We start from the raw sequence: 10000 nt of genomic DNA on the forward strand, positions 1-10000 counted from the left end.
AGCAGTTAGCTATTTAGCCACAGCATTAGCACTAAGAGTAATGCAGTGACAGTGTGGTGCTGTTAGCCGTTAGCTACAGCATTAGCACTAAGAACAGTGCAGTGAGCCAGTGTGGTGTTGTTAGCCGTTAGCTACAGCATTAGTGTTAAGAGTAATGCAGTGACAGTGTGGTGGTGTTGTTAGCCGTTAGCCAAAGCATTAGCACTACGAGTAATGCAGTGACAGTGTGGTGCTGTTAGCCGTTAGCTACAGCATTAGCATTAAGAGTAATGCAGTGAGACAGTGTGGTGTTGTTAGCCATTAGCTACAGCATTAGCACTAAGAACAGTGCAGTGAGCCAGTGTGGTGTTGTTAGCCGTTAGCTACAGCATTAGTGCTAAGAGTAATGCAGTGACAGTGTGCTGTTGTTAGCCGTTAGCTACAGCATTAGCACTAAGAGTAATGCAGTGAGATAGTGTGGTGTCATTAGCTGTTAGCTACAGCATTAGCATTAGCACTAAGAGTAATGCAGTGACAGTGTGTTGTTGTTAGCTACAGCATTAGCACTAAGAGTAATGCAGTGACAGTGTGCTGTTGTTAGCTACAGCATTAGCACTAAGAGTAATGCAGTGACAGTGTGCTGTTCTTAGCCTTTAGCTACAGCATTAGCATTAAGAGTAATGCAGTGACAGTGTGTTGTTGTTAGCTACAGCATTAGCACTAAGAGTAATGCAGTGACAGTGTGCTGTTTTTAGCTACAGCATTAGCACTAAGAGTAATGCAGTGACAGTGTGCTGTTGTTAGCCGTTAGCTACAGCATTAGCATTAAGAGTAATGCAGTGACAGTGTGGTGTTGTTAGCCACACGCTAGGAGTACAACTAACAGAATCAGTCCAGAATCAAACTTGTGAACGAAGCTGGCAGCTGACCCAGCCAAGAGTTTACTACTATCTTTGGCCAGACATAAGAAGTAGGTGTGTGTGTGTGTGTGTGTGTGTGTGTGTGTGTGTGTGTGTGTGTATGGGCCCACATTCACCATGGCGCCCTGCCTGTCCTTCTTGAATGTCGGGGTGACACAAAATAGCCACCCCAGACCCTCATGTCACTCTAGTCCTGTGTGTGTGTGTGTGTGTGTGTGTGTGTGTGTGTGTGTGTGTGTGTGGGTGTGTGGGTGTGTGTGTGTGGGTGTGTGGGTGTGGACAGATTTAACACTCTAACAGCTGTTGTTCTGCATGTTGCTGGGTGGTGACTGTTCAGCTCAGTAAGTTCACCAGTTTGTCCAAATACAAAGGGCAGCAGATGCAGCCCCGTAACGGTTCTCTCTCTCCGTCGTTGATAGATAGTTCTATCTGTTTTAGTTCTATCTGTTTTAGTTCTCTCCTTCTATTTCTCTCAGTCTTTCTGTTTCTCTCTGTGCTTCTATTTCTGTCTCATTCTCTCTCTCTCTCTCTCTTTCCTTTCCCCCTCTCTCTCTCCCTCTCTCTCTCTCTCTCTCTCTTTCCTTTCCCCCTCTCTCTTTTTTGCCTCTCTGGCAGAGTTTATTTTTGGTTCATTTCTCAATGTGGTTCATAATAACAAACATGCCACACACACACACACACACACACACACTTATGGAGCACTAAGATCTTCTAGTGACTTACACACACCACTTTTCTCCTCCTCCCTCCACCTCTCTCTGTGATACACACACTCTCACGCACGCACACACACACACGCACACACACACGCACACACAAATGGTTGGATCAAATATTTGCCGGAACTTCTACTCTTTGAACCCGGGATGTCTGCCTCTGCTCTGTAGTAAGAGATGCTAGCACCCATGTAAAGGGAACACCAAGAATGATGACGTTAAAGATAACTTTAAACAAGTATCACCCATGTAAAGAGAACACCAAGAATGATAACGTTAACGGTAACTTTAAACAAATATCACCCATGTAAAGGGAACACCAAGAATGATAACGTTAACAATAACTATAAACAAATATCACCCATGTAAAGGGAACACCAAGAATGATAACGTTAACGATAACTTTAAACAAATATCACCCATGTAAAGAGAACACCAAGAATGATAACGTTAACGATAACTTTAAACAAATATCACCCATGTAAAGGGCCGCTCACACCAAGAATGATAACGTTAACAATAACTATAAACAAATATCACCCATGTAAAGGGAACACCAAGAATGATAACTCTAAAGAAATATCACTGTCGTTAATTATGAATGATGACGTTCACACATAAACTATAACGATAAGGTCATGAAGTTGGGGATCACTTTCAGACCGATTTTGAGAACGATAAAAAGTTATCAGCCAATCAGAACCCATTACGCTCTGGTCAACACGCTTTCTGAAAACACTCCTGTGTGTGTGTGTCAGTGGATGATGAGGTGGGTCTGTGGATGTGTGATGAAGTGTGTGAGTGTGTGTGTATCCGAGTGTCTGAGTCTCTCTCCTGGTGCATTTTGGATTTTCTGACAGTAACGAAGTGTGTGTTGCAAAACAACCTTTGGGGCAGAGCTTCCCAGCTCTGGTATGACGTAGGTGTTTGGTGTGTGGATTTGGTGTTTGAGTGAGCGAGTTTGGTTTTGGTGTTTGGTTTTCTGGGGTTTGGTAGTTTGCGGTGTTTTTTGTTTTGTTTTTGGGCTGTTGGGTAGTTTGCGGTGTTTTTTGTTTTGTTTTTGGGCTGTTGGGTAGTTTGCAGTGTTTTCCTTGGTTTGGCGTTTGGGGTGAGTTTGGTTTGGCGTTGTGAATTTGGTTTGAATTTGGTTATTTTGGTAGTGTAACGCCTGCTTCAGTAATCTCCAACACGGAGCTTTCCTCTTAGCTACTGTGTGTGTGTGTGTGTGTGTGTGGGGGAAGGAGTGTCCGACTGTGTGTGTGTGTGTGGAAGTGGGAGCACATCACCCTCAGCACCAGAAACACACACACACATTTCACACCATTTCTTCTGTACTGTACCATAACTTCTTTAGAACCATATACATATACACACACCAACACATATACGCACATAGCGCACACACACACACACACACACACACACACACACAGCTATAACCATTAACTCAAACTCCAGTCCTCATCATGTACTCCGGTGTTAGAACCCCATCCAGGATGCCCACTAGTCTGCCCTGTGTGTGTGTGTGTGTGTGTGTGTGTGTGTGTGTGTGTGTGTGTGTGTGTGTGTGTGTGTGTGTGTGTGTGTGTGTGTGTGTGTGTGTGTGTGTGTGTGTGTGTGTGTGTGAGTGTGTGTGTCCTATTGTGTTCAGAAGTGTGTGTGTGTGTGAGTGTGTGTGTCCTATTGTGTTCAGAAGTGTGTGTGTGTGTGTGTGTTCTGGCTGCCCTGAGCTGCAGTGCTCCCCTCCCCCTGTGCCCTTTGCCCTTTGCCCTCTGACCCCTGTGCCCTGTGCCCTGCAGGATGGCGGCGCACTACGTGTACCCGCAGGCGTTTGTGCAGCCCAGCGTTGTGATCCCTCATGTGGCCCCGCCCCCTCAGGTGGCTCCGCCCCCCGCCGCCGCCTCCCCGTACCTCGACTACGCCGGCTCCGCCTACGCCCAGTACTCCGCCGCTGCTGCCGCGGCAACCGCCGCCGCCTACGAGCAGTACCCGTTCGCCGCCAGCCCCGCCAGCGTCAGCGGCGCCGGCTACATGACGTCCGCCGGAGGCTACGGCTACGCCGTCCAGCAGCCAATGACGTCGCCCGCTCCAGTCCCGCCCTCTGCTGCCGCGGCAACCGCCGCCGCCTTCAGCCAGTACCAGCCGCAGCAGCTGCAGACGGACCGCATGCAGTGAACACACACACACACACACACACACACACACACATACTGACACACACATGCAGTGAATAATGTAAGAGGGAAAGCTGACCATCATCATTGGTCTTTGATTATGCAGCGTCAGTTATTTAACACACACACACACACACACACACACACACACACACACACCAATTTATTTATGCAGCATCAGCTATTTAATAGTTATATGTTTGTGTTATCAACAGTATTTAATATTCTTTAGTAGGAATGTAATGTATGTATGTATGTGTATTTCTGGAGATCTCTGTAAAACAGCTGTTTGTTTTGTTTTGTTTGTTTCGGATCCGAACCCGAGTCCAGATGCTGTGACAGTCTATCTGCCTGCATGCATGCGTGCGTGCGTGCGTGCGTGCGTGCGTGCGTGCGTGCGTGCGTGCGTGCGTGCGTGCACATACCTATGCAACTTGATGGGAGTTCCAGAGACACTTGGTGACAGCTTTTCCCTGGCACTGACATCCAATAAACACACACACACACACACACACACACAGATATAGACACATATCCAGTAGTTCTATAAAGAGCAAGGTCATACGTATGTTGCTCTATAGAACTTCTTTGAATTGTATTATGAAGGCCATTTAGATAGCAGAACCTACACACACACACACACACACACACACACACACACACACACACACACACACACAGAGCTCTGTAGAACTTCTTTGAATTGTATTCCGAGGCCATTTAGATAGCAGAGCTGTGACCGCTGTGGTTTTTATAGTGAGTGTGTGAACTCCAGGGCAGATTTTCTAAGTTAGTTTTGTGTTGGCGTGAAGAGTGCTCAGGCTCACTCATGCCCCCTAGTGGACAACAAGAGCCTGACATAGGAATGGGACAGTCTCACCCACCTCAACACCTGAACACACACACACACACACAGAGGAGGGAGAAACTCCTGAGAGATTGTAGTAGCTTTATAATTTATTTCATGGAAAATTAAGGATTTTACACTGTTTGTCGATTTTATACTTGAACCTTTTCTTAGGAGAGAAACGTGTCAAGACTAGGGGCTGTTTTATTGGCCGGATGCCCTCAGTGGGCGGGGCCCTCCGCGGACCCCACGGCAGATGTGCGCTCACATCCTCACGTTCCGAGGACATTATCATTTCAGAATGGAATAAAACGAATAAAATTATCATTTAAGAATGGAATAAAAATGAATCTTCCAAACAGAATTGTGTGTGTTTCCTTTTTAGCACATGATGAAGAGAGAGTGTGTGGAATAGACAGAACTCTTGCTCACAGCACACACACCTGGATGCCTTAACTCCTGCTCGTAAGACACACACACACACACACACACACACACACACCACTGTCTTCCACTGTCTCAAGATTCAATTGAAGTTCTAGAAGCCTTGCTCCAGGATCTACTTGTTATGGTTTTATCAGAGAGGGTTAAAGCGGAGCAGACACGTTTGTCTAGACTAGAGCAACTTACAATGGCACACAACTCTCATATTCAAGGCGAAAAATGCACTGCTGAGTTTGTGTATTACGGAATCCTAGAGGGGTCCTCTCAAGATACTTCTTCAGAAAATGCGCGCTCATTTGACTAAATTGAGTGCTCCTCTTGCTAAATTGTGTGCCTTGTTTTTACTAAATTGTGCTCCCATTTTAATTGTTGCAATTTGAGCACAGAATAAAGTGAAACATGCACACAATCGAGTGAAATGAAACCACTATTTAGCCAAATGAGTGCACAGTTTACTAAGATGAGCGCACATATATCTCCACACTTCTCTCCATGCTGGCACGCTGAAGTGGACTACTCCGGTCTGTGAGATGGATCTGTGTCGGCTTGGGGATGGTGGCGGTTATGGCATGTGCTTTCGAGATGTATTACCAAGGGACACGGACACATGATGCCTGCCAACTGTGGCAGGGTGTGTGTGTGTGTGTGTGTGTGTGTGTGTGTGTGTGTGTGTGTGTGTGTGTGTGTGTGTGTGTGTTCTACACAAGATCAGATGTAGCTAATGACATTCTACTGCCGCTCCCTGCCATGTCCACGTGTGTACCCGTGCATGATTCAGAGGATGGTTATTATGGGATGTGGCAGCCGCTTTTGTCCAAAGCTACATGCAAATAAACACAATGCAATAATTCATTTATGAGTGATTTTAAAAAAAAAAAGTTAGTCGGACTACATTACAAGATTTAATATCTCGATCTCCGAAGTGGGCGGAGGCCAAAATAAACTGGGCGATAAGAATCGACTGCGCCATCACCTTTGACGTTTCTTTCTTTTTTTTAAAAAAAGGACCAGCCAAGCACCGTCGTCCGTAAATAGTCTATTACCGGTAGTATGATTATGGTTATGGCATACGCTACTACTTACACACACTCACACACCGCCACTTTTGAATGATCTATTTATGGTTATGGTAATTTGGTAGACGCCTTTGTCCAAATAGTCACATAGGCTACAAATAAAAACAATAGGCTAATTCAATTAGTGAACCATTTAAAAAGTTGATCAGACTACATAAGGGAGAATAGCAGTAATAAACAATATAAAGTCAAGCAATAACCGAATGAAAAGAACCAATTCTATAGACCTACTGGAGCATAATGCAGTAGGCCTAATCGCAAAGTAGGCTGATCTACTTGAAGCTCAGAACTAATCAGAACGTAGTTAGAACGTAAATAATTCTAAAGTTCGATTCGGTTGTTCGATTTGACATCATAATGGTGATGGATTTGAATGGAGTTTCAGCTCGGACAGGTGTGCGTAGACTAGACAGTCTGACTGGCGAGGGCGCTCAGGTATACGCATGGATCCGGAGGAGGAGAGCGCCGTATCGTTACGGCATCAGAACGATCAGCTACGGCAAGAGAACGACTACCTGAAGCTGACGCTGGATCTGCTGCGGGAGAATCACACCCTCCGGTCCAAACTTTACTGCACCGACCGGTCCACTGACCACGGTCCGCCAGGTCCGTTTACCGATTTTGAGTTCAGCTATGCAGTAAGCCACTTATCCCGCCAGAGGGCGCTAGATATCTGTGACTGCGCAGACGTGTCCTAAACCCCAGTAGAGTTGAACGGTCAGCCCATGCAGTGACAACTCGTCCCCTTTAGGTTCAACCAGAGAGGGCTAACGCGGAGTAATGAAGGATCTTTGGTTCCACTTCTGTCTGACATTTTTGTTAACATTTAGTTGTTGAGTTATTGACATACTGTTCTATTCACTATTCTATGAATAGCCTACTACGTTTTTTTAAGGTGAGGTGTTTCTTGAAGTTATGCATTTTTGGGCATTATTTCTAGAGTCGTGTTCCACTTATCAATACAACTGTATGGAATTATAAATCTTTGAAACTGAAAATCTCAGAACTACTCAGAATGCAGTTAACCCTATAGACCCCTTCACAACGGATAAACATTCGGAGTGGCGTGACGTCAGTGGCGGCAGAAAAGTTAGACGGCCATTGAAAAGCCTAGTAATGCGGCTAAAATTAGTCCGTAATTAACCTTTGATGAAATGGCTAACGATATAAAACAGTATGTACATACACTCAGTGTACGGGATTGGGAGGATTATTTGAAAAAACTTTGAAAAAACGTACGTTATCAGGTGGGATCATTCTGACAGATCCCCATTCTAAGTGAATGGAAAGAAGACGTAGCAAGATTGCCCTCCGTTGAATGGCCAGATATTTATAATTACGTTATTGAAAAACCGAGCGTATACAGTAAGGAGAAGTGGCGGGTGTATAGATCATTGGATATATAACTATGTCCCAAATGGTCATGTCTAAGATTTACAATACAATGACATATCGGAGGAGTTTAGCGTTGTCGCTGATGGCAGTTGATGGTTGTTTTGCCGCCAGCGAACGTAGTGACGTAGGCTCAGCAGGGGTCTATAATACACACACACACACACACACACACACACACACACACACACACACACACACACACACACACACACACAGGACTATGTTCCTCTAGCAGCTGGTGTGTGTGCTCAGAGAGATGTGTTGGTTGCTTCACCAGAGCTGAGGTTCACCTTTATCGGCACTGCAGAGTACAAAGTACAAAGACAACCAATGAATTTCCCCTTGGGGATCAATAAAGTATCTATCTATCTATCTATCTATCTACCAAGTGCAGTTTGCTTCTAACCAGAAGTGTGCAAAAATGCAATAGGGGTGAATTTGGATGTTGAGCTCAGCTTTTTACAAACTATTCACCAGAGTTGGAACATGACCTTTCCTGTGTGGGCAGTGGCCATTCCAGAGATTTGTAGCAAGGGTGGCCCTAGTGGGGCACTGGGGTGGCATCTAGATAAACAGCAACAGGCTCAAGTTGTTAAATTAGCACACATGCATGAGTAAAACCATGCACCAAACACCATACTCATAAATCGAAGGACAAAGACCATACTCTCACATCAAATGTCTTTGTAATTGGATAAAATGTCAAATACAGTTTTCAGCTCATTTTCAGCTCTGAACAAAACCCGTTCAGAAACTAGGCCATTTGAGCAAAAGTGGAAGTGTGAAATGTTTTTTTGCCAGTGGTTCTTAACTGGTCTGGTTTTGGAACCCATCATTTCACATGTTCATAAAGTTGTGACCAACTATATATTTAGCGTTCAGGCCAACTAATATGGTGAGGTAGCCTACATAAGACACAAAGTGCCTGCTGGCCTACTTGTTTGGAAAATGCAGATGTTTGGCATTACATTTGGGAAGTCTTTAACTGCTGATGTTACCTTTCAAAGTACTACTCGACAGGTCTTTGACAGGGCTGCGTTGTTTCCATGTGGCATTTTAGTTTGGATGGTTTTATGCTCTCATGTGCACCCCACACTGTCTTATTTTGTCCTCAATTTAAGTGAATCATATTCTACCTTACTTCAAGTATTAAGGGTTGCAGCCAACTTGCGTTTCACATGATATCTTAAAATGATGCATACTTTTATAAAATTAGCTCCCTAACATTATATCTATGACCTGTCACATGACCTTGTCTTTGTCCTTGCCATGGCAATGACTGATATAGGCTACGAATAAAGTTTATCAAAAATAACGGGCCAATGATCTGATCAGGTAGCATTTTAAATTGGCGATTTTTAATTTCTTTTTAGCCACAAGCTCTGCGACCCATCACTCAGATCAGTATCAACCCACTTTTGGGTTCCGACCCACCAGTTAAGAAACATTGGCCTAATATGTAAGATTTCCACAATGTCAATATTACATTAGGGCAGTAGACTATTTACAATACAACATAACAATACAACAGTGTTGGCTGAGTAGGTAGAATAGGCAGATGATTCCACAATCGTAATACTGGGTTTTGTGTGTGTGTGTAATAAGATAAATGGGCACTGGCAGATGCGATAGGTAAATATATGTTTTCCTGTTAGCACAATCAGTAGCCTGTAGGCCTATTGTAAACTCACATGCTAAAAACAATAAGCCATAGCCTATAACTGCAAGCATGTTTGCTAGATTGCTTATATTTCTGAACCCTGATATTTCAAACTAGTGCGCTGCAAGTGCATCAAGAAAGGTCTCGCCTTTGACTGTTAATGGTGAATCGTAGACTAGGATTTTGGAGTGGCACCTGGGGTGGCCAGTTGAATCTCAAGGGTGGCCTGTGTGTGTGTGTGTGTGTGTGTGTGTGTGTGTGTGTGTGTGTGTGTGTGTGTGTGTGTGTGTGTGTGTGTGTGTGTGTGTGTGTGGCCTGTGCCACCCCTCTGGCTACACCCCTGAGTGTGGGACTGCATCAATTAATGAATAAGTCGATTTGTAATTGGTTGATCAGTTTCTGTACAGTTTTAAGAAAAATGCTTTAAGATTTCTCTGATTTCAGCTTCTTAAACTTAAATGTTTTCAGATAAGACAAGGATGGAGATGCTTGAATGATGTAAACATTTGAAGAGCTCTTTTCCAAAACGCTATAATTCCGTTTTTGAAAACATTAATAAGTCATGTTAATTAATTGTGTATTTCGGGTAATATCAATAAAAGTGCAGTTGTGTTGTTTTGATTGCTTAAATATAAATCAGATAACAATAACTCAATTCCACTGAATTGTTTGGAAAACAAAATAATAATAAAAAAAATACATATTTATGAAAATGCATTAAAATGGTGGATAGCTGTGTTGGAAAAGAGCACTGCATGTATGATTAATCCTATATAGTTACCAAAGACC

At 43.9% G+C, this 10000-nt stretch overlaps 2 protein-coding genes across 3 annotated transcripts in view; both read left to right on the top strand.

Moving 5' to 3' along the window:
- The window catches only part of rbm24b (RNA binding motif protein 24b), a 16878-nt gene extending 11878 nt beyond the window's left edge, over window positions 1-5000 (top strand). For both annotated transcript variants that reach the window (XM_062538030.1, XM_062538029.1), the window contains one exon: window positions 3415-5000. In XM_062538030.1, coding sequence (XP_062394014.1) covers window positions 3415-3790 — 376 coding nt within the window. In that variant the 3' untranslated portion in view covers window positions 3791-5000. The remainder of the gene's footprint in view (window positions 1-3414) is intronic.
- Window positions 5001-6586: 1586 nt separating this feature from the next.
- Window positions 6587-10000, top strand: part of LOC134082359 (speriolin-like protein) — a 6634-nt gene continuing 3220 nt past the window's right edge. The window contains exon 1 of the mRNA XM_062538028.1: window positions 6587-6762. Within this exon, the coding sequence (XP_062394012.1) occupies window positions 6600-6762 (163 nt within the window). The 5' untranslated portion in view covers window positions 6587-6599. The remainder of the gene's footprint in view (window positions 6763-10000) is intronic.

Source organism: Sardina pilchardus, chromosome 6 (assembly GCF_963854185.1).
Source record: "Sardina pilchardus chromosome 6, fSarPil1.1, whole genome shotgun sequence".
Classification (NCBI taxonomy): Eukaryota; Metazoa; Chordata; class Actinopteri; order Clupeiformes; family Clupeidae; genus Sardina; species Sardina pilchardus.